A 26,717-nucleotide genomic window follows, 5' to 3' on the forward strand; every position below is an offset into this window, starting at 1 on the left:
TCTATCTGTGGGTTTTGGTATTTATCATGGTCAGCAGCTCGGATACCATCGAAACATACGTCGAGCGAACGTGTTCTCTAGTCCTCGCCCGTCTCTCGTCTCATCTCGTCCTTGCGTTTCCACCATGAATACCGCCCGCCTACCGTCTTATTCGCAGATTTAATATGAAAGCGGTTCTCCATATTCCATGCCCTCCACCCTCCACCCTCCACCTACACCTACACCTACACCTACACCTACACCCCCGCCCTGTACGACCGGTCGGATTTCCGAGGATCCTTTGTCCTTTCTCGAATCATTTCGTAGACTCGTATGCTCCGGGAGCGCCACGGGTTTTGAGGCCGAAGGTCGACAACACCGGCCTCTTGTTTTCATTGACGATGCAACAGACGTCTCCCCGCAGGGGGAATCCAGTAGACGGACGCAGGGTAATGGGCTCTCGAAATCCGCTAGTGTAACTTTTGATTCGATTACGATTATTCCTATGCATATTACTGTTTTCTCACTCGAACCGGACGGATGACGTAGAGCGCCCGCGTGCGGGGAACCAGGGCCCGGTTGGTCTCGTTATCTTCCCTCTCCGTACGAAGTATCGGATGCCTATCAAAGCACTATGGAGCCATCCAACGCAAAAGGAATTAGCATTGCCATTGACGTACGAGCATGGCCGTCTCCCCCAAGGTTTCGTGGCGCTGACAGGTAACTCTAGAGAGGCGGCACCTTCACTGACTGCGTGGGGAACCCCGGAACCGGGCGATTGGAAGATGACATCGTGATCAAGCTTCTATCAGAAGATCCTTCTAACTATCAAGATGCCCCTCTTGAAGGTATTCGTCGAATTCTCTCGAAGTTTACGGGGCGAGAGATCCCTCGAGGAGATCCGATCGATACCTCGCTGATCCAGAGCATCCGCATGGGCACCACCGTTGCGACGAACGCTCTGCTCGAGCGCAAAGGGGAGAAGATTGCACTGGTGGTCAGCAAGGGTTTCCGCGACTGCCTACGGATTGGGAATCAGTCGCGACCCCGAATTTTTGATCTGGCGATCAAGCGTCCAGACGTACTGTATGAGGAGGTGATCGAAGTGGATGAACGAGTTACTCTGGAGGATTATGCAGAAGATCCGCAACGTCACATTACCACGGTCACCCATGCGCAGGTCTCTGCAGATGCTGAGATTGTTCGTGGTCTTTCTTCAGAAGCAGTTCGTATCCTAAGGCGCCCGTCAGAGAGCGTGGTGAGGTCACAGTTGCAAAAAGTTTTCAACAAGGGAATTCGAAGCATAGCGGTATGTCTTATGCACGGGTACACCTTTCCCGATCACGAGGCTTTGATCGGACGACTTGCGACTGAAATCGGCTTCCACCACGTCAGCCTGAGTCACCAGCTCATGCCAATGATTAAGCTTGTGCCTCGAGCAACTTCGGCCTGTGCCGATGCATATCTGACCCCAACTATCAAGAAGTACCTTTCTGGCTTCCAGGCTGGATTCGAGGGCGGCCTTGGAAGCGAAAGTGTCAAGCGACAGGAAGGTGCTCGGGGTGCCCGCTGTGAATTCATGCAATCTGACGGAGGCTTGGTCGACGTGGACTCATTCTCGGGCCTGCGAGCGATCCTGTCCGGCCCTGCCGGCGGAGTCGTTGGCTACGCCCTTACCTCCTATGATCCTGTGTCCCAAATCCCCATCATCGGATTTGACATGGGTGGAACTAGCACCGATGTCAGCAGGTATGGCTCTGGCCGTTACGAGCATGTCTTCGAGACCACTACGGCCGGGGTGACTATCCAGTCACCCCAGCTGGATATCAACACCGTAGCAGCCGGAGGTGGTTCCAGGCTTTTCTACCGCAATGGGCTCTTTGTTGTTGGTCCAGAGTCAGCCGGTGCACACCCCGGACCAGCGTGCTATCGCAAGAATGGCCCCCTCACCGTGACGGATGCCAATCTCTTCCTCGGTAGAATTGTTCCCGATTTCTTTCCCAAGATATTTGGCCCGAATGAAGACCAGGGCTTAGATGAACAGGCAAGCCGGAGGTTATTTGAGGAGCTGACACAAGAAATCAATGAGGATATGGCTAAAGGTGAACAAAGTAAGAAGATGACTCCGGACGAAGTGGCGTTTGGCTTTATCAAGGTTGCCAACGAGACGATGACTCGACCCATACGGTCTTTAACCGAGGCCAAGGGTCACGACACTTCGAAGCACAGGCTTGCTACGTTCGGAGGTGCTGGCGGACAGCATGCTGTGGCCATCGCCGAGAATCTGGGTATTCGTCAGATCCTGATTCACAGGTATTCATCCGTGCTTTCTGCATATGGAATGGCTCTGGCCGATGTGGTCGATGAAAACCAGGAGCCAGAATCAAAGACCTGGGGCGATCATCAAGAGGTGCGACAGGAGCTTGCGGAGAAGATGGAGCAACTGAAGCAGAGATCGACGAGAAGGCTGCGTGAGCAGGACTTTGACGACGGGTCGATCGTCTTCGAAGAGTACTTGAACATGCGATACCGCGGCACGGAATCCGCTCTAATGATCTTGAAACCTAGCAAGGAAGAAGCCGATCGCCTCTTCGACGGTGACGACTGGGCGTTTGGTAAATGCTTTGTTCAAAATCATGAGCAAGAGTTTGGCTTCACCCTCCCGGACCGCGACATCATCGTGGACGATGTGCGCGTCAGAGGTATTGGGAAGAGCTCCAAGGTATCCGAGAAGACGGTTGACCAACAACTCCAAGACGCGAAGCCTAGGGACGTGACATGTGGCGAGTATCGAATGTCTCACGTGTACTTCGAAGGAGGCCGGCAAGACACGCCCATCTACAAACTCGACGACCTGCTGGTCAATGATCGAGTGAAGGGGCCGGCCATTCTAGCCGATAACACCCAAACCATCGTGGTGACCCCGGGAGCCTCGGCGCTTTTGACGAAGACTCACGTCGTGATCAGCGTGGGTGATTCGGACGCCGATCTTCCTCAGGTTAGTACGGATACGGTAGACCCTATCTTACTGAGTGTTTTTTCTCATCGGTTCATGGCCATTGCGGAGCAAATGGGACGTGCGCTCCAGAAGACGAGTGTGAGCACAAACGTTAAAGAGCGTCTTGACTACTCGTGCGCGCTTTTCGACGCGCAAGGCGGGCTCGTTGCCAATGCTCCTCATTTACCGGTCCATTTGGGCAGCATGTCCACCTGTGTCCGAATGCAGGCTCAGATCTGGCGAGGCAAATTGCATCCTGGCGATGTCATCGTTTCCAACCACCCAGAGTTTGGAGGTACTCATCTCCCTGATATCACGGTGCTTCAGCCTGCTTTCAGTCAGGGAAAGATCATATTCTATGTGGCCTCCCGGGCACATCATGGTAAGTGGAACCTGGTTCACCATCGGAATAACTGTTCAGTCTGACTCGTTCCAAGCCGACATCGGCGGTATTCTGCCCGGCTCTATGCCGCCCCATTCAAAGGAACTCTACCAGGAAGGCGCAGCGATCAAGAGCGAAAAATTGGTATCGGAAGGCAAGTTCAACGAGCAACGTATTACAGAGCTGCTCTACCACGAGCCTGCCCGATATCCCAATTGTAGTGGGACTCGCTGTCTCGCAGATAACCTGAACGATCTCAAAGCCCAAATCGCCGCCAATACGAAGGGAATCAAGTTGATCGGGACCTTGATCGAGGAATATAGCGAAGAGGTGGTTCTGTTCTATATGCGCCAAATTCAAGACAATGCCGAGCTCAGTGTGCGTAATCTGCTGAAGGAGGTCAGCGCGAAATTCGCGGGCCGTGACTTGAGCGCCATGGACCACATGGATGACGGGACACCTATCCAACTGAAGATCTCGATTGATGCAGAGAAGGGTGAGGCAGTCTTTGACTTTGATGGGACAGGCCCGGAGGTATATGGTAAGCTCCTAGAGAGATACGAAGTGATGGTCGAGTCCTTTGCTGACGATGAGTCTAGGTAATTTCAATGCCCCAGAGGCTGTCACGTATTCCGCAATTATATATTGTCTGCGGTGTCTCATTTCTGCAGACATCCCGCTGAACCAGGGTTGTTTGAAGCCAATTGATGTCAGGATTCCACCCAGGAGTCTCCTTTCCCCGTCCGAATCCGCGGCGGTTGTGGGAGGCAATGTATTGACGGTGAGATGAACCCTTTCGATTGTTTCCGTTTTTCGTATCCCAGGTTACTGACTTTGACTCCCCCTCCTCGGGGATGGCCAGAGCCAACGCGTAACCGATGTCATTTTGAAATGCTTCCAGGCCTGCGCTGCCTCTCAGGGTGATACTAACAATTTGACATTCGGGTTTGGTGGCAATATGCAAGGCGAGACCGAAACGAAAGGCTTCGGATACTATGAAACCATCGCTGGCGGGAGCGGTGCGGGACCGGACTGGGAAGGCACTTCGGGGGTGCATACACATATGACCAACACCCGTATCACCGATGCTGAGGTTTTCGAAAGACGATACCCGGTGTTGCTCCGGGAGTTCAGCATTCGAGCAAACTCCGGCGGCAACGGGCAGCACCGCGGTGGTGATGGGGTCATCCGGGACATTGAATTCCGCGTTCCAGTGCAGGTGTCCATTCTCTCGGAGCGTCGAGTCTACCACCCCTACGGCTTGGACGGGGGTGAGGACGCTCAATGCGGCCAGAACCTCTGGGTCCGCCGTGTCCAAAAGGCCAACGACGACTGGGAGGAAAGATATATCAGTCTGGGTGGGAAAAACTCCGCCCAGATGCAATCAGGCGAGAGGATCATCATCCGAACCCCCGGTGGCGGCGGATGGGGACGAGCTGGAGATCAACAACAGCTTCTGCGCGCGCAGGACGCTCGTCATAGCTGGCGAGGGGGCTCCATTGCTACCCACACGGCGACCCAAGAAGCAAGCATGTAAGATGTAGATTTAGATCATCATGAAAATGGCTACCTCCATCAGACCATAAAACCTCTTTCTCTTTCTCCGTACGAAAGATACCTTAGGTAACCGAGTAGATAGTAGGTTGGTATGGCTTGGGCATATCGATGCCTCCAGTGCCTTTCAAATTCAATCAATTCAAGTTAAGAATTTGCATTATGGTATGGACGTTGGCCCAGCTATGAGGATATGGCGTTATGCTACGCAGATGGATCCCGCTCCGTTAGTTGCCGGTCCTGAATCAGGCTTCACTCTCCTCGTCACTCGTAGCCTCGATGTTCTGCTTGGAAGGACTGGCAATCCTGTCCGGCTCTTCGTCGCTGCCGTCATCTGATTTGCCCGCATCACCAGAGTATACCGGCCGGGGTAAACACTCGCCCCGTTGCTTAAGGGTCTGTTCAATGTCGGGGAGAAGCCTGATCAAGGCAGAGAACTGGTCTACTGGCATGGATATCCCCTGGGAGTATATGTCAATTATCAGGATGCCGAATTTGGGAAATAAAATGTGCAGGAGATGGGATGGGGAATAAGAGCCCGCTTACCTTTTTGCCTGGAAGTTCCTGTCCATCCTTTTCGTAATATTCCCGAACATTGACCAGGTTCTTACCCCGGAAGGAGGATACGGTCACTCGGCGCATTTTGGAGATTTCCCAATAACGATCTCCGTTGGTATCAACCTTGCTCGCTGTCTCGCCGGTGCTGACCTTTGATTTCTTTGATTGAGAACCAGCATCTTCAGCAAGTCCCTGCGAGCCTGACGGGCGTTTTCGGGAAGTCATAATGAAGTGAGAAGATTCTCGGCTGGTAGGGGAGAGAGACAGACGTGTGGAGCGAAAAGCGATGCGCGTGCAGAGACAAGACGCGTGGTATCACGTGGTGATTAGAGAGCGGTGTCGCTTACGTCATCGGTAAGATGTTAACGTAATTCACGGCCAACCCGTTAACACGGCCAACCCGTTAGCCCCACCAGAAATCGCGCGTCCAGTCCTACCTACCATCTTCAACTACCCACCATGCCACCAAATCGCTCTGAATCCTGGCATAAATCTGCTGAGCAGGAGGGCAGGATCCTATTAGCCCTTCAGGCGGTGCAAAAGGGCCAAATTAAATCTCTCTACGCCGCAGCGAAGCTATACGATATGCCCTACACTACCCTCCACGACCGCGCTACCGGAACGTCTCCACGCGTCGATAAACGCTGGCATAGCCATAAAATGACACAATTAGAAGAGGATTCGCTTACTGAGTGGATCATCTCTATGGATTCGCGTGGTGCAGCACCTAGGCCCTCTACTGTGAGAGAGATGGCTAATATCCTACTGGCCACTCGTGGGATTCACCCTCCGCCTACTGTAGGCGTGAATTGGACATCATCCTTCGTTAAACGCCGCGAAGAGATCCGCTCGCGCTTCTCGAGACGCTACGATTACCAGCGCGCCCTGAATGAAGATCCGAAGTCGATACGAGAGTGGTTTAATACCGTAAAGCGCGTGGTCGATGAGAATGGGATACAACTAGAGGATATTTATAACTTTGATGAGACGGGCTTTGCGATGGGCCTTATATCGTCACAGAAGGTGGTTACGCGAGCTGAATACTACGGTCGGCGCTCTATCTTACAGCCAGGAAACCGCGAATGGGTTACTGCTATCGAGGCTATATGCGCCGATGGCTACGCACTACCGCCATGTGTGATATTTCAAGGCAAGGTTTATATTGCTGGCTGGTTCGAATCAAATCTGCCTAGCGATTGGCGGATTGAGGTCTCGAATAACGGCTGGACTACCGATGAGATAGGCCTTCGCTGGCTACAGAAGCACTTCATTCCATATACGAATTCGCGCGTACGAGGTCGATATCGGCTATTAATTCTTGATGGCCACGGTAGCCACCTTACACCTCAATTCGACCGAATCTGCGCTGAGAATAATATTATACCGCTCTGTATGCCTTCGCATTCTTCGCATTTACTCCAACCGCTTAATGTTGCGTGTTTTGCTCCGTTGAAGCGCGCATACGGTCGCTTCGTGAGCGACCTCGCCCGATATGGCTATAACCACATCGATAAGCTCGACTTTCTCGTAGATTACCCTCGGGCGCGTATCGAGGCGTTTCAACCGCAGACTATCTAGACTAGCTTCGCTGCTACTGGTCTTACACCGTTTGACCCAGAGCGTGTGCTTTCTAAGCTCAATATCTCGCTCCGAACGCCAACACCGCTAGGAAGCCGACTAAGCAGTAGATCTAGCCAATTCACACCAAAAACGCCTAAAACAGTGATTCAGCTACAAAAGCAGGCTACCTTACTCAAGAATCTATTGAGACAGCGGTCAAATAGCCCTCCGTCACCCTCAAAAACTGCTGTGGATCAGATTATCAAAGGTGCTTATTTATCGATGTATAACGCTGCGATACTAGCGCAGGAGAACGCTAGTCTACGTAGAGCAAACGAGAAGAAACGCCAGAAACGTACACGGTCGAATCGACAAATAGCACATGAAGGAGGCCTATCTATCGCAGAGGGCCAACTGCTAGCTCAGCAGCCAGACCAGCCAGTTGAAGATAGCCCGGTGGTATCGCGTGAGGCAGGCGAATCAGCTAGTCAGGCAGATTTGCCACGCAAGAGGGCTCCGCCAAGGTGTAGCGGGTGTGGGGAGTTAGGGCATAAGATTAATCGTTGTAAGAAGCGCTAGTTTGAGATGAATTTATACTTTCTTGGTGGAGTTATCTTGAATAGAAAATTGGTAATGGAGGTGGACTAACGGGTTGGCCGTGTTAACGGGTTGGCCGTGAATTACGTTATTCAATCAGTTCAACTTCACGTTCAGTTCAGATTCAGGCGATCACAACGTCAAAACCCGTAGACCTTGTAGAAGTACCGAGAACACGAATCCTCGTGCGACAGTCTCCACTTGGAGGCTGTCAAATATCTTCTCGAGCGCCTCCCGGCTAGCTGCTGCACCCATCACACTTGTCAGCGCTTGGGGGATTCCTCTCTGAACGAACAGCCGGCGCGCTTTATCCCGCAACTGCGCCTTTTCCTGCTCGCTTGGCGTGGGAGGCCAGGCCTTTAACTCTTCCTCTGTTGGAAGAGCATTCTCCCGCAGCTTTTTCAGATATTCTCCAAGTGCGTCATCCGATGTGTGGCTTTCAATCATGGAAGTCTGCAGCAGCTCACGGATCGTCTCGAGTGTTGGACTTCCAGGACGAAGGATATACGTTTTGGCAGCATTCAGTAAGGTCCGACGGATGTTCCATGCAGATGACAGGGTATAGAGTTCGTTGATCACGGCAAATATCAGTTCCACTGCGATCTGAGTCTCGTCCGCGGTGATAGGTTGCCGGTGTCGGCGCACGCCTTGTGAGCCGGGATCCAACTCTCCAGTCAATTCGGACTCGTGTGCTAGCTTCGGTGACGCCGGGCCCGGGTCTTCTTTGACTTCGACTACTTCGTGGTCGACAGACTCGAACGACCTCGGGTTTTCAGACAGCGCGAGCGTCGACTCGGAGGCCCACGCATCCTGCTCAGTGACCGCCGCGTCCATATCATTGCCAGGATCGCTCAGGGAAAGTGACTTGGCAATTTTTTCTTTCGCCACGCCCAAGGAGGAAGCAGTTGGCGATGAGACCAGCGTCGGGAGCTCTTCTCCGCTGCCTTGGGACGAGGCAGAGTGACCTTCCAACCTGGGCTCTGCCGGAGAAGAATTGATGCGGTCCAAGTCACCCACAGAGCTAGAGCTGTTCCGAATTTCACGCTCTGATCGTGACGGGCTCTTCTGATGGTGCGATAGTCGTTCGCTATTTGTAGGCTTCCTGCTATGTCCAACGCCCCCAAAGACCCCGGTCACTCCGTCGAAGACCGCTCTGCCGCCCCCTGCCACACCTTTGGGGGCATTGGTCAGTGCCCCCAAGACGCCCTTGCCCATATTTTCGAATGCGCTCTGGCTCGGGAAGGAGAATCCAGGCTTGGCAGAGGGGACTTCGCTGGTCCCCACATCCTTTTCCAAGAATCGTCGCATTCGGTCTGTTTCCGCAAGGGGTTCATGCTTTATGGCCTGCTGTAGATACTGCTCTAAATCTCGCGCCAGAGCCTGTCGCGTCTGGCCTTTCCAGGAGGGCAGAGCTGGAAACTGTTCAGAGAAGCCGGTGATTCGGTTCAAGCGTGACACCGTCTCCAGCATTTCGTGAAGAGACTGAAAGTCAGAATACTTTCGGAACACCATCCATCCGGTAGAGCGAGTGGACGTTGGTTCGATCTGCAGGAGATAATCCCACGTAGGCCGTGATTTAATGAGTCCCTTCTCACTCCCGGCGCCAGCGTCGTCCACCATGACCAGGGCACCGTGAAGGGTTAGAGGGGGCACCGGAACGTCTTCACGAAGGGATGAAACGGGAGTTGACGATGGCGAGTTGGTAAGTGGCATTTGGTTTTTCATCGCGCCCGCCGGGGTAGAGATGTCCGATTCTTGGCTACCATTTGTAAGCTGTGTCGAAGACCTATTGGTCTCGTCAGTCGATGGACGCGCCTCTGCGGATTGAGCGGTTCTGGCGGGTCGTTCATAGGCGCCCTGTACATCTTGAGATGCAATCATGGCGCTCAAACGTTTTGCCTCTAGCATGGCTTCTTCGGTTACCTTATCCGTGCCATTAGACTCGTGTCCCGTATTTTGAGAAACGATTTCATCATTTTTCGATTCCGGTATCCTACCCTTGGCCTCCTCTGAGACTTTTGGGGTATTAACACCCTGGTTTCGTGCACCCTCGACGCCAGCATCGATTGCATGCATGATCTCAGATTCGCCATCTTGTAAAAGATAGATGATCCAATCATTGATGAACTCGGGCCGAGAAAGGCTCGTCACCGTCGACTCCAGAACGACCCCCGAGAAAACCTCGCGAAGAAAATCCCTCACTGGATAACATCCATACGCTTTTGCATCGAGGAAGTTGGACAGGATATCATCTGCAACCATGTTGAGCTTTTTCCGCTGCTGTTCTTCTGACAGAACATTTGCGAGGCTGCTGTCCGGGGCATTTTCGAGATATTGGTCAACAATCTCCTGGGCTTCGGTGTAAGAAGACCCCGCGGCAAATGCAGCAGCGAGTTCGTTTAGAAACACGATTATAATAGATGAAGAATTGGTGAGAAACTGTAAGAAGGTATCCTCCGTCCGTTTCCGCGAAAGATGGGACGAGATAGTCGTCACGAAATGGGTCAGAGTCCTCCGACAGGACCCTGGAAAGACTGATTCTTTAGGCAGGATTGGCTCGTACCAATACCTTGAGCTTTCGTCAGCTGATCCCGGACATGAAGAGAAAGAAGTAAATGGGTATTTACTTGACATAATCCTTAACAACTGCGTCGGTGAGCAATCTCAATGCCGCAGCAGTCGCTGGCCGAAAAGTTCTATAGTCAAGGTCCGTGGCAGACAAGTCTTCCGGTGCCGCGACCGGGTTACCATTGTCCTGGGTGTCAATCTCGGCGGAAACGACGCGCTTGGGCCAATCCAAGAGCCTCATTGACACCTCCAGGGCCAATTCTTTTCGTTTTTTGGACAACTGCAATCCTTCCTCCCCTTGTCCATGAGCCCCTTCCCAGGACGCGTGTAAAATGACCCCGAGTGCAGTCCCAATCAACAAAAGCCCGACTCGTCCTAACACGATGTAGGTCACGATTGTTAGGAGAACGAACACGCCCACGAGCTTCTCGTTGCTGGAGGTCGAGAGGAAATTGAGGGTGAAGTCCATTGCTTCTTGCAAAAATCCCGCATTTGAGACACGTTTCTGGGCCAGCGAGTCGTTTCGCATTTGATCAGGAGGGGTCCCTAAGTCCGAAGGCACGGTCGTCGTGGACTTGGTGACCAAATCATCACTGGGAGGATCCATTGTGGTTCTTATGAGAGCGCGTCAGCGGTGGAGGGTTTGGCAAGAAAGGGGGGTTTCCTAACATCCATTACCCTCTCGGGACTTGATTGAAGTGGACAGTGGACAACATGGACGAGAAGCAGTCGGAGGGCTAGGAGATCGACGAGTGGAGGAACGTGGTCAGTGCGGGAGCCTTTCCGCATGGGGATGCAGACTGCCTTATGACTGCGGAGTATGTGAAGTTGTTTCCAGTTACAGTACTTCGATTACAGAGAGATAGGATTCGACAATGATCGTATTCATACCAAAGATGGACACTACGGTCGATATGTACCCATTCATAATTGCCCCGCAGCCACAGGGCAGCCAGGCATCTAAAGCTAAACAGAATGGAGTTGCTCTCCGCTATCCGAGTGACTCCGGGCATTCAAAGAACATGCGCGTCATGCCAGATGCAAAGAAGATGGCGGGGTCGTGGTCTATATCTACTTCGTGCACGGAATACAGCGTGGCAGGCCATCGTGAACATCACATCGAGGGCCTTGCTCATCGTGTCCGCACGTATTTGGTGTGAGAACCCTGGGCGACGAGCGTCAACCCGGACTCGGACTTTTTAGAGATCGATACCGTGGTGAACGCGAGCGATTTGCCGACCTTGTTGGCCCGGCCTTCAATCTCGATCCAGTCGCCATCCGTGGCACCGGATAGGAAGCTGACATGGATGTCTGTACTCACTCCCGTAGAGTCTAATCCGTAGGAGGCAATGGCCATACCTCCAGCCCAGTCAGTCACGGAAGCAGAGAACGCACCGTGCAGGCTGCCCTTGGAGTTGAGTTGGCGAGGGCCGACTTGTAGTCGGGCCCGGACGACGCCCTTTTCAGCATCGTAGATTTCAACCTCGCTCAAGAGAAAATCGTAGATGGGGCTGTTGGAACGAGTACGCTCCCACACTTTTAGGACCTGTTGGAGTTCAGCGCTCATGTTGGGGGAGGTCGGGAAGTCCAGAGGAGGAAGAGAAAAGGATTTTGCGGGAAAGAAAAAGCGGTCGTTTCATAGCCGAGCGCTAGTCCGCAAGAGGGAAAGGCCCTCGCTGACTACTACGCTCAGGTGTTGAGGTACCACGATTCATATTCTCTAGTACTCAATCTCAATATTGTCATCTATTCAGGTCTTCTATGGTTCCGTTTGCCTCGATGCCGTGATTTCCTCGAAAGCATCTGAGAGAGTATAAAGTGGTTGACGTCCTCGTCCCCCCAGTACATGAGGTGACTGGCAATGCTGGCAATCAACGAGATGTCGAATGGTCCTCTGCAGGTTCAACCGCGTCAGTGGTATTAATTTACCGAGAAAAACGTGATTTACTTACTCCTGTATGCTGTAGTCAACGCGACCGTTGGAATTCAGGGAGCGCACCTTGGCGTCTTCGAATTTCAACTTCCGCTCCCGGTCCTCGGCGTCCAGCTCGGGCTCGGTCTCCGAGGAGCGAGCGTGGTCTTTCCTGTCGATACTTCTGCTCCTTTGGAACCCATCGTAAAGTGTCTCGATATCGGGATCGATCAGTGTTGGGACATGATCTTCGGAATCCTGGGAAGCATCCTGAGGCGGGCCGGACTGAGTGCGTTTATGTCCGGGCGAAGCATCCGTCGGTTTTCCCCCAGGACCAGTGCCATACGGGGCTCCTTCGGCATTCAAGCCCAAGCTACGGTTCAGCAAGCTGCTCGCCACGCCGGATGTAAAGTTACTCCACAGCGAATTTACGCTCTGGCCCATGCGAGTTCCGAGTATGGAGAGACTCTGCCCTGAAGCTGTCCATAGGCTTTTTTTGACGGAAGGTAAAGGTTGGGGCTTCAAGCTTGCCATTGCGGGTGAAATGAGCGGCTCAATTCGGTAACTTACCGGGTCCGACGGATGGAAGATATTGTAAAGATCACGGCATTTCGGGGCTGAGATGGTGGCAGAGTTGTCCCCCAAGTCAGCCCCAGCACTGCCGCGTGAGTCTCGTTTGGAAGCCCTGAGGGAACCCAGTACTGTAGGATCAATTCCGTCCTCCAGAGCACTGTCACGATTTCTCGCACGGAGGGGAGAGTATCCAGCAATAGTCTTCCCCTTCAGCATCTGAAAGAGCGCGATGGGGGATCCCAGGCAAAAAAATTCTTCGCATTCAAAGTTCAATGTACTTCGGCCTGGGTTTCGCTGGTCTGAAACATCCTCAGGTTCCTGGGCCGCGGGCTTTCCCCCTGGGTGGGGTCAGGCTCAGCAGGTTGGTGACATAGAATGTCAAACAGGATTGCGCTGCCGAGAGAATGACCGTATAGGCTGACTGTCCCTTGGAAAGACGGATTGCGTTTTTTGTAAAGTTGGAGGATTCGGTTGCACTCTTGTTTCACAATACTGGAGATGTGTTCACAATATCCACTCTGGTATAGGAGCACGTCCATCGCCAGATCGGAAATGAGATTTCGAACGGCAGGGACACTGTCTAGTGTGATATCCGCCAAGCTAGGATACGCATCATCCTCAATGGCATCTGCTTCGGTCAGGTCAAGCTCCTTTCGGTTCTGCCGAACCCCTCGATGAGGGAAATCTAAGAGACGACGCCAGCATCTGTATGGAATGGTCAGTTCTGGCCCCTGGTGACGACCGGCGGATAGAGGATCCACTTACACAGGAAGTACTTGGACTCGACAGTTACCGTTGCTGTCCGCGAAAGCGGAATTGAGGGCTTGGAGGTCCGGTGAGGCCTTGTAGACTCCCTTGAGTGTCTTCCGCAGCACGTTCACGTCATGGATGAAATTAATGCTCTCCAAACGCTGCCCTAAACGCTCTCCTATCCCATGGACGACCAGGAGCAGGTGTTCAACCTCCCGCTCTCGATCTTCACTGTCGACTTCTCTGAGATCCTCCATCTCCTGTTCTTCCTGTCTACGGGCTTGCTCCTCTAGCTCGGCCGGATTTTGAGGTTCTCCCTTAAGCGACGACATTTGCCGCTCCAATGTTGACTTCGGCCGTCTCTCTGCATTTTCCAATTCAGTCGCAAGTTTCGACTCGGGTGCATCCACGGAGAGTGGCTCGGTCGATTTCTCGGTCTCCGTGGCGTGAGTCTCGATGTTGTTAGCGCCCGGTGTTTTCTCGACGGGCTTTTGCTGCGGCCCTTTCGAGTCAGGTGTTTCCTTTGCACGTCTGGGTTCAACCATCCCCCGGACTACTTTGGTCCCAGGGACACCGCCTAGTTTCTGATATACACTGATACTGACCCGCGACATGAAGTCATCAGTGGTGAGCCAGGCTGTGAAGGTATCTTGGTAGGCAACGATCCTATTCATGTACGCTCCAAACAAGCGATACTGCTGGGGGTCCGATGAAGGTGCAGTCGATCCATTCCCAGCCTGAGGTGGGGTGTGAGACTTGGTTGAATTTGGACCTTGTAATCCGTGGACGCCGGGTTGAGAATCTTGTCCATCCATAGACTGTTCGGGGGGTCTGATCCCAGCTGTACTCGTCCTCCACGGTCGTAATTTCAGATAGCCCTCCTCAAGCTGGGTGGCAAGATTCTCTTCGCATGGCTTCAAGCCTGACCCGTCCTGGAAAAACCAGGTTCCACGACGAACTTCATAGACGGGGCCCAACCAATACGCCGGGCTTAGCTCTCGCTTTTCCACGTCGACATCAAACAGATAGTCCTCATTCACGGGAACCTTCGTTGGCACCTGTTGTACAGAGCCCTGCCTAGGACTATGTTCGTGGGCTTCTCCGACATCCGATAATCTCTGGAAGGTGGCTTCAATTGACTGCGAATCTTTTGGCGAAAAGGGTATGAATTTCCTAGGTGGAGGCGCTGGTTTCTGATCCGGCTTTTTTTGATCGATCAGGGCAGGGTTTCGTTTCGGGGAATCAACGGCGTAGAACCATCTCACTTTCAATGGAGGGCAGTCGGAAGGATAGTGTCGCAGGCTCAGCCTATGCCTATGGGTCACCGTGTGGTCCTCCCCTTGCGACCGATGCAAGACATCCGGTCCTCGTGAACGGTCGGGCTGAGGGGTTGAACTTCTCGGGGTACTCCACGGGGAAAAGGTCCCCAGAAACGATTTCTGGTCGGCACCGGCCATGGAGGGACGCACCCGTAGGAGGGCTACCGACCGATCCAAGGTAAACAGAGTCAGGGTGATTTAAGCAGAGAAAAATCCGACAGGACGGGTTCGGGAGGCGATCTTTGAAGCTGAAGCTGTCAGAAGGGCCAAGTGTAGTTAGTTGTCTTGGGTGATCAACCCGCATGATGTAATCCCGCTTCTCCCGCTTCGCGTCGCGGAGCTTCAGCTCATGGCGAAGTCTATTCATAGAGATTCGATCGAAAAGCACATTGTAATTTCCCTTGTGCCATCTATTTTAAGAAATGTGACCGTTTCTGTGGGGAAACACTCGAAATAAAGTCATGGCCAATTTTGGAACCATTTGAACCCGAGTCGTTCAAGCTTTCCGATCAGATAGGTTGCTAGCCTTCCCCGAGCATTGGTCCTACATACGTGTATATATTTGGCGGGATCCGATCTTACCCCTGGAAATGTAGAATGTAGAGCTACAAAAAGATACTATCTTCCTGTTGTTGTGGAGCATCCAACCTCCCCAGAGAATATTATATATATATATATACGTGTAGGTATTAAATTATCAAGTTAGGCTAGTACGATCCCCTATTATATGTTCGATCCCTCCAACCGACTCAACAAGACGGACATAAATATGCTGGTGTGAGAATCGTCGTCCTGAATGAGACGCCAAAATCTAGCGCAAATTGCCTGGGTTCGTAATGGGCGGAAATAAACACCAAGGTGGGCGTGATCGACCCACGACCGTAGCAATATTTGTACGAGACATGATGGAAAGTACCTGGGCCGAAGATATACCCTGCTGCCATATACGAAGGAAAAATAAATAAAGTAAAAGAAGTCGATGGTACCGTCGACGTCATCAACAGGCAGGCAGCAGGTGCATTGAGCGGATCGTAACGGAAATGACATCCTTGTACCTTGGATGTACTTTGTGGAACCCCACAATCACTGGACGGCGCAGGTATCTGGTATGTACCCGTTCGGTAAAAAACAGCCCCTTTACGGGGCGCAGTGCGCGGTGGCTCATCGAGTTCCCCCACTTCCGTCCACTGTGTATACTCGGTTGCCTCTTCGACCTTGCACTGCCCAGCACTCTTGTGCCCAATTCTTCCCCTTGTCGGCCTCATCTCGCCCTTGATTCATTTGATTCATTATACTCTAGGGACACCTTTTCCCCTCCTTCCTTCCCTCCTCTCTCCTACCCCAGTCTCCGAGCCTTCCTGCGGCTGCTCCCCGCCCCCTCCATCCTCTCGAGATGAACGCTCTCAAGCTGCAGAAGTACGTGTTCCTCAGATCCCACCCCTCCCGTCAATTTTAAATGGCATAAATTGACGATGTGTGATTTTTCATCCTCGATAGGCGCTTTCCGCAGCTGGACCAGGGCGAGATTTTCGCTCTTCAGGATGCATTCCTTAAACTGGACGTGGACGATCGTGGCTACCTCGACGAAGCTTCCGTAATCAAAGCGACCCAACAGTCGGAGCGACAGCCGTATGACGTTGTACGACAGACCTTGAAGGGCGTGGAACTCGACAGTTCCCGGCGCGTCGAGCTCGAGGACTACATCGATGTACGTGGTTACTTCGCAACCTGATGCCTCCCTATCCTCCGTCTGAATGAAGACTAATTGTTGGCAGCTGGTGTCGCGGCTTCGTTCAGGGCCAGCTCCTGGTGCTCAGGGCGGATCGAGCCCCGCGGCTGTGATCCAAGGAGCTCAAGCTCAGCCTGGAGCCGGTGCTGGCGGCTCCCGCCATGTTTCCAAGGGCAGCGTCGGGGGCAGGATTCATGTCCAAGGATCTTCGTCGAACGTCACCCACACGATCAACGAAGATGAGCGAACCGAATTCACGAGACACATCAATGCCGTCCTGGCCGGCGATCCGGACATTGGAAACCTCTTGCCCTTCCCCACCGACACGTTCGAGATGTTCGATAAGTGCAAGGACGGCTTGGTCCTCGCCAAGTTGATCAACGACAGCGTGCCGGACACCATCGATGAGCGTGTTTTGAACAAGGCCGGAAAGAAGATCAAGGAGCTGAATGCTTTCCACATGACCGAGAATAATAACATCGTCATCAATTCGGCTAAAGGCATTGGGTGTTCCGTCGTGAACATTGGAAGTGGAGATATTATCGAGGTTCGGGAGCATCTTATTCTCGGCTTGATCTGGCAAATCATTCGTCGTGGCCTGCTGGGCAAGATCGACATCAAGCTGCACCCCGAACTTTACCGACTCTTGGAAGAAGACGAGACTCTGGAGCAGTTTTTGCGCTTGCCGCCGGAGCAGATCCTGCTCCGTTGGTTCAACTACCACCTTAAGAACGCGAAATGGGATAGACGGTATGTTGCCTTGCGGCCCACGTGGGCCTTGGACAAGTAGATTGATGGCTAACACCCTTTGCTAGGGTGAACAACTTCTCTACTGATGTGAAGGATGGTGAGAACTACACCGTTCTTCTGAACCAACTGGCACCGGATGCCTGCTCCCGTGGACCTCTTCAGACCAGGGACTTGCTTCAGCGCGCAGAGGAGGTCCTCACAAATGCAGAGAAGTTGGATTGTCGAAAGTTCCTGACCCCTACCTCACTGGTCGCTGGAAATCCTAAGCTTAACCTCGCCTTTGTTGCCAATTTGTTCAACACGCACCCTGGACTTGATCCTATCACCGAAGAGGAGAAGCTCGAAGTCGAAGACTTCGACGCCGAAGGTGAGCGCGAGGCCAGAGTTTTCACCCTCTGGCTTAACTCGTTGGATGTGCAGCCGGCGGTCAACTCCCTGTTTGATGACCTGCGCGATGGAACTGTTTTGCTGCAGGCCTACGACAAGGTTATCCCCGGCAGTGTTAACTGGAGACACGTGAACAAGCGTCCGGCTTCGGGTGCTGAGCTGATGCGATTCAAGGCGGTGGAAAATACAAATTATACCATCGAACTTGGAAAGCACCACGGCTTCTCTCTGGTGGGTGTACAGGGTGCTGATATTACCGACGGCCAGCGGACCCTTACGCTTGGCTTGGTGTGGCAGTTGATGCGCCGGGATATCACCAGAACCCTGTCCGCCCTCGCGCAGCGACTGGGCAAGCGCGAGATCACGGACGCAGAGATGATTCGATGGGCAAACGATATGTCCAAGAGCGGCGGCCAGTCTTCTACGATCCGCAGCTTCAAGGATCCGTCCATTGGATCCGGCCTGTTCCTCCTGGACGTGCTCAATGGCATGAAGAGCAGCTACGTAGACTACGACCTGGTCACTCCTGGCCGCTCCGACGATGAGGCTTATGCCAACGCTAAGCTGAGCATCAGCATTGCCAGAAAAATGGGTGCCACCATCTGGCTGGTGCCCGAGGATATATGCCAAGTACGCTCTCGCCTGGTCACCACCTTCATCGGTATGTTCAACTTCCATTCATTCATATGTTCGGCTACTCACCGTGCCTGCAGGTTCTCTTATGGCCACGCACGAGAAGATGTAGTGATGATCCATGTCCTCGACTACGCCTTTACATTTCTACATTCCCACAGGGGTGTCACCGAGCATGCACCGATAGCGCCTGTCCAAAGTGCCCGGGATGCGGCCTTTTGCGAATATTTCAGTTTGTGCTTCTTGTCTCTTCGATGCATGTACACCTTCTGCTTTATGACATGGCGAATGAGGGAGAGGGCCCGAGCCCAATTGAAAAATTTGAATGTTACTTTCAAGAAGAAATGCTGTAGACACTGGTGTAGTGTTAAAGGTACTGGTTGAACCAAGCCACGGCCTGGGTGAAGGCCGACTCTTTGGCGAATCGAACGATTGGCTTGGTGATGTCAGCCCGGACGGCAAATCCGTGCTCCACTCCACTGAACAGGTTGATCTGATACGGCTGGCCCGTCTTGGCCAGGATCTCCTCGGATTCGTGGCGTTTCGAGGCCGGGAAGATGGAGTCGGTCTCTGTTTCCCCAGACCACTCGGTTAGCTAATCCATAAAAATGGTTGGCAAGGCCGCAAGCAACTGACCGGCAGCAGCAATAGACAGCGGGCCTTTGATGGCCGCTAGCTCATCAGCCTCAACGAAGCTGGGATGAGCCAAGTAGGCGACATCACAGCCACTAGGCTGAAGTAGGCGGACAGCGTACTTGGCCTGTAGGAAATGTCATTGAATTAGCATTCATGCGGCTGTCTGCAAATAGAGGAAGCGAAGGTAAAGGAATCTTACTCCGAAACAATATCCAATCGCTCCGATACGTTCGCAGCCCAGGCTGGACTTCATTTCCTTGAACACAGCCTGGACTACCGGCTCCACGCGGTCCGGTAGGTGACCGGGAGGACCATTTAACCAGGCCATCAGATCGAATCTAGCCGGGCGATTGAGCGGCACTGGATCACCGTGGAACAGATCCGGCATGACAACAAAGTAGCCGTTTGCTGCTAGCTGATCCGCAATCAGCTGAGCGTTGATAAATCGGTGTCCGATCACATCGGTGAGGAGAAGAATGGCCCGCTTGGTAGAGCGATCGGCCGGGTGCGAGATGTAGGCATCGACTGCGATAGTTAGCCGTACTTCTGGGAGGGGTTAGAGAAGGCGGAGACGGTTTCTATACCACCGCCGATCTGCTGAAACTGGCCTTTGGCCTCGCCTTCGTGCTTTACACCGACGGTACAGCAAGCCGCAGGAGGGTTGGATGCCATATTGGCTTTGTCAACTTGGGACGTAGAAGATTGAAAAGACGCGAGGAGTTTGGAATGAGCAACGATGATATCAACGTGAGGTCACCCGCATCCTCGGCAAAGACCCAGCTCTTTGTTGCCGAGCTCCACCTTAACTATATACACTCAAAGGGTATTGTCATATTCAGTTATATAATCAGATACAGACTGCACAGCAAACTCGGCCCCGTGAAAATGCCCAGCCAGAAGAAGATGTTGCCCACCAGTCGTTGACCACGCATGAACCGCGTCCGACTCAAGGAGACGAGCGGTAGCTGCGACATCTGGAGGAAGAGCAAGTAGCCTCGCAGGCGCCGGAAAATACACAGCATGATTAGCTCGTGAATACACGCTGAAAGAAAGAATGTCACCAAGCTGGCCGAAACCCGTGACAGTTTGAAAGAGCTGATGGAACTATGATACACATGTCGCAACAGGAAATTGTGCACTGGGCGGTTCCAATCGCGAGCGAACTGGTCCCAGGAGACCGAGTTCCACCAGTCGGCGTAGAAGCCACGGTCTGCAAATCTGGTGATTTCGGCCAGAGCATTGAGCTGAAGTCCGTGAGTCAGTTATCACATAAGGAAGCATCCAGGAAGGAAGAGAGTACTCACCACGCATTCCCAGATCACATAAAACGCCAATAGGTACTCCATCATGAACGGGAAGAGAAGGTCGCTGATGACCCAGGGAAATTCCTCTAGCCTCTGTTGCACAGTGAGCCCCTCCTCCTTCATGCGCACGGTTGACATCACAACCGGGTAAATCCAAGATTGGGACACGACAATCATGACCACGATGGTACCGAAGGTGGCGGCCGTCTTCTCCGCAACATAGGCCCAGTCCACTCGCTCGGTCCGCGGGTATTCAAGTTCATAGACCAACGTGGGCAAGGTGATAAAATCACAGAAATTGCCCATGGTTAAGTTGCGCGGGTAGTGGTTGGAGGATGAAAACTGACCACGAAGCCCTTCGGACAACAGCTCGATCTCGCGTTCCAGTAAAGCTTTAAGTGACCTCATTTGAGAGGGCTCCAAAGGTGCCCCGTTTTCGATCGTTTCAGCAAGGGACAGGAGATGGTCAGTCTCGCGGATTCCATGGAGATCCTTGAGATTGGCTGAACGCTCGCCCTCATCCTGCCGCTTCAGATCGGTCATCTCAGAATCAAATTCCGTGTGTACTGCGGATGAACGCCCGGTCGATGCTGCACGGTGGTCACTTTGTTTATCTAGCTGCCGAACTCGTCTCGTCAACAGCTCGCGCTTGTTGTATAATTCAGAAACTGGTGGTCCTCATTAGCGACGCTTCATTTGACTGGTCGAGAAGTGTTATCACTGACAGTAGCCATTGTAGGATGAATAACTATGCTGTTTCATTAACATCGTCAAGCAATGCAGAACTATGAAAACGGTATGTGTCCACGGCCAGTCGCGATGGTATGTCCACCAGATGAAGCCGGCAAGGTATGTCGTCTGCCAGATCTATTGCGTGTTAGCGTATCCAGAGCAAAAATAAGGAGAGCAAGCTACGGGATATACATTCTGAACCACCCATCCAAGGCCGCTCCAACGCAAATATCCGCGCCGGATTGCTCGCTGGAGTCCGAGACAAAATATCGTAGACCAGCACAGAACGAAATCAGTTAGGCCTAGAACCAACACATCCTTGGAGAACATGAGGCGAATGATCTCGTTCTGACCCCAGATGGACCCATAGATTCTCCAGTTATTGGCCGCAACCTTGACTAGCAACAGGGCCACACCCAACCAGAAAAGCGTGAAGAAGCCGTGGAACTGTGAGGAGCTGAATTTGGGATTCTGGCGATCAAACGTGCTGAGCCGCCGGGTGAACTCTAGGTCACGAAAGCGAAAGCGACGTGTCTCCGACACTCCCGATCTCTCCAAGTGCACGTTGTGCTGGAGAACATCTCTTAGTAGCTCGGCATCCTCTGTCGTGAGGAGGTATTGTCCGACTCGATCAGTCTCCTGGAGCTTGATCGGTACCGTTGGTCTTTCCAGGGATGCCTCCGTCTCGTCGGAGCTCGACGGTGTGGGGGCAAGCTGCCCCTGCATTGGATCGGCCTGCTTATCGCGGTCGCCCATGACGGAGGGGGTCCACATGCGTTCATACGTATGCGGGGACAGGATCGAGTCTAGGTCCGACTCCGTTGCCTTTATATTTCAGACTGGTCGTGTCGGTTCGGGTGATTCGGATCATTCGGATCGCCGAGTGGCAAAGTGAAAGTAAACATATGACGTTCCTGGGACCGGGTGATCGGGTGCGGGACACAAGATGAGGCATGGGGTAGAAACCTTAAAACGCGGATCTCATTCGAGGCGCTGGTTTTCAGCCCTATGCATTTCGAATGTCTGTTACCTCAAGTGTGATGATGTAGATGGATTCTGAGGATCCAAAAAGCGCCGTTCCTCGAGCGATGTTAGCTTAGATTCGGTCGCGTGTCGAGTAGTATGTTGTTTTTGTACTATTTATCTCTCTTCCTCTCTTCTTCTCTCCCACGCCTTGGCCGTATCCAATACCCTGCTGTCGGCCACAGAGGTCCAATCCTTGCCCGTCTGCTACGACAGACTGCCACTGAGTGCCCCTCTTCACTAGATAGAGACACAGACCCGTGAGACTGAGACTGAGATCTCCGCCAGTCAAGCTACGCTTGAAGCTTCTGCCCCGGCATCTCTAACCTTCACCAATCCCCAGGCCCTCCCTCTTCACCTCATCCTGACCCATCGGCATGGACGAACTACAAGTCCAAGTCTCAGACCTCGAGAAATCGGACTCAAATGCAAACATAGACAGAACTTCCGTCGAGGTCGAGATGAGCGGCACGCGGGACCCGGTGAACGACACGGCGAATTCTGGCCCGACGGCACCGTCGGAGCACAGTGAAGCCACACTCGCAGTGCTGGAGGATACTACTCTGCCCGATGCGCAACCCGTGGCCGAGTCCCCAACCCCCGCAAAGGAGATTGCTGGTCGCAAATTTCTCGAGTATGTATCCTAGAAAGGCTTTCCTCGTCACGCACCCTGGATGGGATGGCAATCCCATTGCAACCAACCAATTGTCCTTGTGAACCACCAGCTCATATCGCCTAGTTTGCTGGAATCTCCAATCGTCGAGATCGTCGTCAGGCGTGATGATAGTGAGATAGTGCTAGCGGCACATCAGAATCTTCTCCTAGAGTCGCCTTTCCTCGCCGAATTCGTGAACAATTTTGAACCATCAGGCCCGGTGAGCAATTACATCCTGGGAGAATACTTTTCGGTATACTAATAAGTGGACGAGAACCAGCGACGCATCAATCTTTCGGGCGAGAACGTTGAAGCCCTCGTATGCTTCCTGCAATTCCAGTACACTCGGGACTACACCGTACCACCGGCTGAGATTCCCTCCGAAGGGATAGATTCGAGCGGCAAACAGCTCCTACAACATGCGCACGTATACACACTGGCTGAAAAACTGGGACTGCCTGCGCTGAAAAACCTAGCGCATACTAAAATCCACCTGATTAAGGGCACACCGAGTGGCGAGCTGGCCTATGCTCGCTATGTTTACACCCACACCTCGAAAAACGACACTGCGATACGCAAACCCATCGCGTCATTTTGGGCTACCCGGGGTCATGTTTTGCGACACGAACTCAAGGAAGAATGGAAGAAGCTCTGCTTCGAAATGCCCGACTTCATGTTCGATGTGTTGACCATTGTTCTGGATCGGAAAGAAAAAGAAAAGACCGGCCAGTCTGAGGCACAGTCAAGTGGCAGGGATAGCGCTAGAAAACGCCCTCGAAGTGGCGTGTGAACCCGGATCGGGGAATAGAGAGCATCTGTACAATCTGCATATTGTCACGATATCATCTGCTATGTACTCAGTCCGATCGGGGAGTTTTTTGACTTTCGAACTCAATTGACTCTGCACTTGTATATAGATCACTAGTCTTATTGGGCGAGACTCTCCACCTCCTCAATGGCCTTCGGGGCCGAAGTCAAGTTCTCATAGCCATCCTTGGTGATGTGAACGTTATCCTCAATGCGCACGCCTCCCACGCTCCAGTATCGTTCCAAGACCTCGGCATCAATGTACTTGCCCAGCTCCGGAGACTTCAAGACCGGGTCGATAATGAAGCGGCAGAAATAAATCTAGCAGATCGTCAGTCATGTGCTTGTCTTTTCAGGGTTGACGGAATTCATCTTACGCCGGGTTCGACCGTGACCACGGCACCGGCAGGCAGGTTGCGCCGGACACGCAGATACCGGAACATCTTGTCCTTGTCATCATACTTGGGATAGCCACCGGTGTCGTGAGTGTCCATGCCCAAGTAATGACCCAGACCGTGCGGGAAAAAGGCCACACTGACACGCTTCTCAAACAGTTCGTCCTCGGTGCCACGCAGAATACCGAGCTTCAATAGGCCCTTGATAGCGACGCGATGAGCTAATGCGTGAACATCGTCCCACTGGACACCCTCCTTCAGCACCGCAATGCACTCTCTCTGCATCTGCAGAACAATCTCGTAGATCTGACGGGTCTCCGTCGGGAATCTCCCAGCAAGAGGGATAACACGCGTGATATCGGCACAGTACGTTTGGTATTCACAGCCGGCATCAATTAAAAGGTTGCCCTTCCGCTTCTGGGTTGCTGCATCCGTTAGGCTCTCATCGTTTTGCACGTAGTGGAGAGTAGCTCCGTTTGCACCGCCGGCAAAGATGGGGTGATAAGACTGCTCCCGACAGCCATTGGCAACGCAGGCGCTAAGGAAAGCTGCCTCCATCTCACGCTCATTGGTGGCCGTTTTGGACGCCTTAATGGCGGCAATGTGTGCCTTGGCAGAGACGTCGTTTGCCTTTCTCAACAGCGCCACTTCATACGCATCCTTGACCACGCGGACATCCCCGATCACGTCCTTCAAAATCGAGAGTTTAGCCTCGGCGAAGCCCTTGAACTCGATGCCCTCGGAAATCTGCTTCTCGATGGCAAAGGCCAGGGTCTTTCCACCTTGAGCCGAGGCAAGCGAGGCGAGGGTGGCATTGACGTCGGTGGTGTACAGAACGCGGTCGACATCGTAGAGCTTCGCAGCCTCCTCCGTCGACATAGGCAGGCCGGACCAAATGACGGAATCGGGGTCGATAGGTGGAACGAACAGGGTCAATTGGTCCGCTTTGATATCGTAGACCATCGACGCATCAGGCAGAAGACATCCGGTAAGGTAGAAGAAAGGGCGACGCTGTCTACACCTCCGATCAGCGTGCGCGGCTCGAATGGGGAGCGAACGTACCTGAAAGGCATCGCCTCGTCATTATCCTCAATCAGTCGAGTCTTTTGTGCCTCGAGGTAAATAGCGCCGGCATCGCCGTGGGTCTTGAGCGCCTCGGCGACACGGCGCGCATGGGCTTTGGCCGGATACTTGGCAGCGAGAATGGAATCGACCGTGGTCATGATGGGCAGATCTAGAGGTTGAAGGAGAGAAGGCTGTACGGCTGCGTTGAGGAAATCGCGGGGCAAACCCAGCAGTAAGTTACTGTTGCATCGCTGCGGGGCTCAACATAGGCAAGGCGGCTACGGCCGGGAATTTCATTTTCGTTATACATCAAAATACACATTATTCAACGAGCAGGACTGCTCTGGGTCTCCGATGCAGAGACTTCTTCAAACTCCATCTGCCACTTATCAACCTCCGCAAACTTTTTGGCTGCAGCGCGCAGCTCGTCGCTCACGTAGCGTCGCGTTGGCCGCGTCTCCCCCTCGGTATCAGATGCGTCCGAATCAGGCGGCGATGACAAGGGCGACGAAGACGGTGAGGATAACAGCAGTTCATTTTCCTTGTCGAGTCCTCCACTTTGGCGCGCACGCGAGTATGTTGCCGGCGCCTGCGGCTCCAACGGTTTTGGGGCTGGGGCCGACTTGATCTTGCTCTTCTTTTGTTTCTGGTTGTTGAGCTTGGACTTTTCCCGCACGTTACCAAGGGGCTTGGGTTTGTCTGATTGTCCTCGTCGTGAACGTCTCGAGGGCAGATAGCTCAGCTCGTCGTCATCGCCAGACGCAGCATCGTGCATGTCTTCATCACTCTCATCACTGGGGACGTCGAATTCGCCCGCTGGACGGCGTTTGCGTTGACGTTGCCGCCTCCGAGGTAGGAGCCTGTCTTGCAGTGCCGCTGTTGAGAGATGAGCCGGATCCTTGGTCTTGTTCCTTTGGGAGTTGTTGTGGGCAACGGCGTTTGGTGACCGAGACGCCGCAGTGGAACCCAAAGGGCTACTGTCCGGAGGTGCCATGGTTTGACTGAATACCTCTGGGAATTGCAACGGCTGAGGTGTCACTTCTGACATATGGGATGGTTGATCACGAGCAACTGGCGTAGCACTTGGTGTATCCTCAACCATTTCTTGAGCGGTAGGTGATCCGGGTACCTGAATGTCCCCGGCGCGCTTGCGTTTACGCGATCCGCCCGATGATGGGAGCGATTCTGACGGCGACTCTTCAGCCTGCCTCACCAGTAATGGTTTGCCTCGAGAAATATTCAGCGGCGTAGACTCGTCCTGGGGGCTGAGGCTCCCCAGAAAGTCGTCATCGTCAAGATCAGAGGAGCCATCCTCGGCCTGCATCATCTGGAGAATACTCTGCTGTCGCGGGCGGCGTCGGAAGTTGCTCAATACCGAACTCTCATAACCAGGTGTACCGGGCACGCGCGAGCTGATATCACCGGTGCGCCCAGCAAAAGAAAGTGTAGACGAATATCCGCGAGATCTGGTGGGAGGCCGACTGCCGGTGCCAGGTCGACTGCCCGTACCCGGCCGGTCACCAGGCGACGAGTCAATTGCTTGTTCATAATTCTTGGACAAGGGTGTTTGGCTGCGCAGGGCTCGAGGGTCCAACGTAGACCCGCGTTCGGGGGATTTGGACGCGTGCGTATCGGGCTGGTTGCGCGGTTCCGCGGTGGTATGGTCGACCTTGGCCTTGGTGGCCTTGATGGCCTTGGTCGATCGATTTCGTTTAGGCGCAGGGCGAGGCATGACGCAAAAAGAGGTGTAGAGAATCAAGAGTTAAGGGTGCTGGGAGGAGGACCCGCGCGTGTTTTTGACTTTCCTTTTGTTTTGGGACGCGTCCACGTGGGGAACCCGGCCTTGGGCTT

The 26,717-nt window shown here is 53.2% G+C and overlaps 11 protein-coding genes across 11 annotated transcripts; 3 read left to right on the forward strand and 8 right to left on the reverse strand.

Moving 5' to 3' along the window:
* Nucleotides 1-613: 613 nt before the first annotated feature.
* On the forward strand, nucleotides 614-4,896 carry N7498_000394 (uncharacterized protein; the record flags this gene model as incomplete). The annotated part of the gene is made up of 5 exons (XM_058447457.1): nucleotides 614-655; nucleotides 710-3,359; nucleotides 3,415-3,900; nucleotides 3,959-4,140; nucleotides 4,222-4,896. The coding sequence occupies 5 exons, from the start codon at nucleotides 614-616 to the stop codon at nucleotides 4,894-4,896; spliced, it is 4,035 nt and encodes a 1,344-aa protein (XP_058312868.1).
* Nucleotides 4,897-5,158: 262 nt separating this feature from the next.
* N7498_000395 (transcriptional coactivator p15/PC4 family protein) lies at nucleotides 5,159-5,696 on the reverse strand (the record flags this gene model as incomplete). The annotated part of the gene is made up of 2 exons (XM_058447458.1): nucleotides 5,159-5,374; nucleotides 5,460-5,696. The coding sequence occupies 2 exons, from the start codon at nucleotides 5,694-5,696 to the stop codon at nucleotides 5,159-5,161; spliced, it is 453 nt and encodes a 150-aa protein (XP_058312869.1).
* A 2,170-nt stretch (nucleotides 5,697-7,866) lies between these two features.
* N7498_000396 (uncharacterized protein) lies at nucleotides 7,867-10,803 on the reverse strand (the record flags this gene model as incomplete). Its single annotated transcript, XM_058447459.1, has 3 exons — nucleotides 7,867-7,870; nucleotides 7,924-10,197; nucleotides 10,256-10,803. 3 exons carry the CDS (start codon nucleotides 10,801-10,803, stop codon nucleotides 7,867-7,869), a joined length of 2,826 nt encoding a protein of 941 aa, XP_058312870.1.
* Nucleotides 10,804-11,328: 525 nt separating this feature from the next.
* On the reverse strand, nucleotides 11,329-11,763 carry N7498_000397 (PaaI family thioesterase; the record flags this gene model as incomplete). Its single annotated transcript, XM_058447460.1, has 1 exon — nucleotides 11,329-11,763. The coding sequence occupies one exon, from the start codon at nucleotides 11,761-11,763 to the stop codon at nucleotides 11,329-11,331; it is 435 nt and encodes a 144-aa protein (XP_058312871.1).
* Nucleotides 11,764-11,942: 179 nt separating this feature from the next.
* Nucleotides 11,943-14,246, reverse strand: N7498_000398 (DDHD family phospholipase; the record flags this gene model as incomplete). The annotated part of the gene is made up of 4 exons (XM_058447461.1): nucleotides 11,943-12,090; nucleotides 12,149-12,897; nucleotides 12,960-13,386; nucleotides 13,447-14,246. The coding sequence occupies 4 exons, from the start codon at nucleotides 14,244-14,246 to the stop codon at nucleotides 11,943-11,945; spliced, it is 2,124 nt and encodes a 707-aa protein (XP_058312872.1).
* A 1,897-nt stretch (nucleotides 14,247-16,143) lies between these two features.
* Nucleotides 16,144-18,361, forward strand: sac6 (fimbrin; the record flags this gene model as incomplete). Its single annotated transcript, XM_058447462.1, has 5 exons — nucleotides 16,144-16,166; nucleotides 16,248-16,458; nucleotides 16,526-17,229; nucleotides 17,295-18,277; nucleotides 18,330-18,361. 5 exons carry the CDS (start codon nucleotides 16,144-16,146, stop codon nucleotides 18,359-18,361), a joined length of 1,953 nt encoding a protein of 650 aa, XP_058312873.1.
* Nucleotides 18,362-18,616: 255 nt separating this feature from the next.
* On the reverse strand, nucleotides 18,617-19,557 carry N7498_000400 (uncharacterized protein; the record flags this gene model as incomplete). The annotated part of the gene is made up of 4 exons (XM_058447463.1): nucleotides 18,617-18,819; nucleotides 18,886-19,009; nucleotides 19,085-19,410; nucleotides 19,470-19,557. 4 exons carry the CDS (start codon nucleotides 19,555-19,557, stop codon nucleotides 18,617-18,619), a joined length of 741 nt encoding a protein of 246 aa, XP_058312874.1.
* Nucleotides 19,558-19,724: 167 nt separating this feature from the next.
* N7498_000401 (Sterol O-acyltransferase) lies at nucleotides 19,725-21,677 on the reverse strand (the record flags this gene model as incomplete). The annotated part of the gene is made up of 4 exons (XM_058447464.1): nucleotides 19,725-20,129; nucleotides 20,190-20,857; nucleotides 20,915-21,056; nucleotides 21,114-21,677. The coding sequence occupies 4 exons, from the start codon at nucleotides 21,675-21,677 to the stop codon at nucleotides 19,725-19,727; spliced, it is 1,779 nt and encodes a 592-aa protein (XP_058312875.1).
* A 644-nt stretch (nucleotides 21,678-22,321) lies between these two features.
* On the forward strand, nucleotides 22,322-23,389 carry N7498_000402 (uncharacterized protein; the record flags this gene model as incomplete). Its single annotated transcript, XM_058447465.1, has 3 exons — nucleotides 22,322-22,578; nucleotides 22,684-22,819; nucleotides 22,880-23,389. 3 exons carry the CDS (start codon nucleotides 22,322-22,324, stop codon nucleotides 23,387-23,389), a joined length of 903 nt encoding a protein of 300 aa, XP_058312876.1.
* A 137-nt stretch (nucleotides 23,390-23,526) lies between these two features.
* Nucleotides 23,527-25,024, reverse strand: N7498_000403 (aminopeptidase P family protein; the record flags this gene model as incomplete). The annotated part of the gene is made up of 3 exons (XM_058447466.1): nucleotides 23,527-23,727; nucleotides 23,784-24,816; nucleotides 24,864-25,024. 3 exons carry the CDS (start codon nucleotides 25,022-25,024, stop codon nucleotides 23,527-23,529), a joined length of 1,395 nt encoding a protein of 464 aa, XP_058312877.1.
* A 167-nt stretch (nucleotides 25,025-25,191) lies between these two features.
* Nucleotides 25,192-26,598, reverse strand: N7498_000404 (uncharacterized protein; the record flags this gene model as incomplete). Its single annotated transcript, XM_058447467.1, has 1 exon — nucleotides 25,192-26,598. One exon carries the CDS (start codon nucleotides 26,596-26,598, stop codon nucleotides 25,192-25,194), a length of 1,407 nt encoding a protein of 468 aa, XP_058312878.1.
* Between the last annotated feature and the right edge of the window lie 119 nt (nucleotides 26,599-26,717).

This window comes from Penicillium cinerascens (genome assembly GCF_028974065.1).
Source record: "Penicillium cinerascens strain IBT 15544 chromosome Unknown contig_16_segment0_segment0, whole genome shotgun sequence".
In the NCBI taxonomy this organism is placed as follows: Eukaryota; Fungi; Ascomycota; class Eurotiomycetes; order Eurotiales; family Aspergillaceae; genus Penicillium; species Penicillium cinerascens.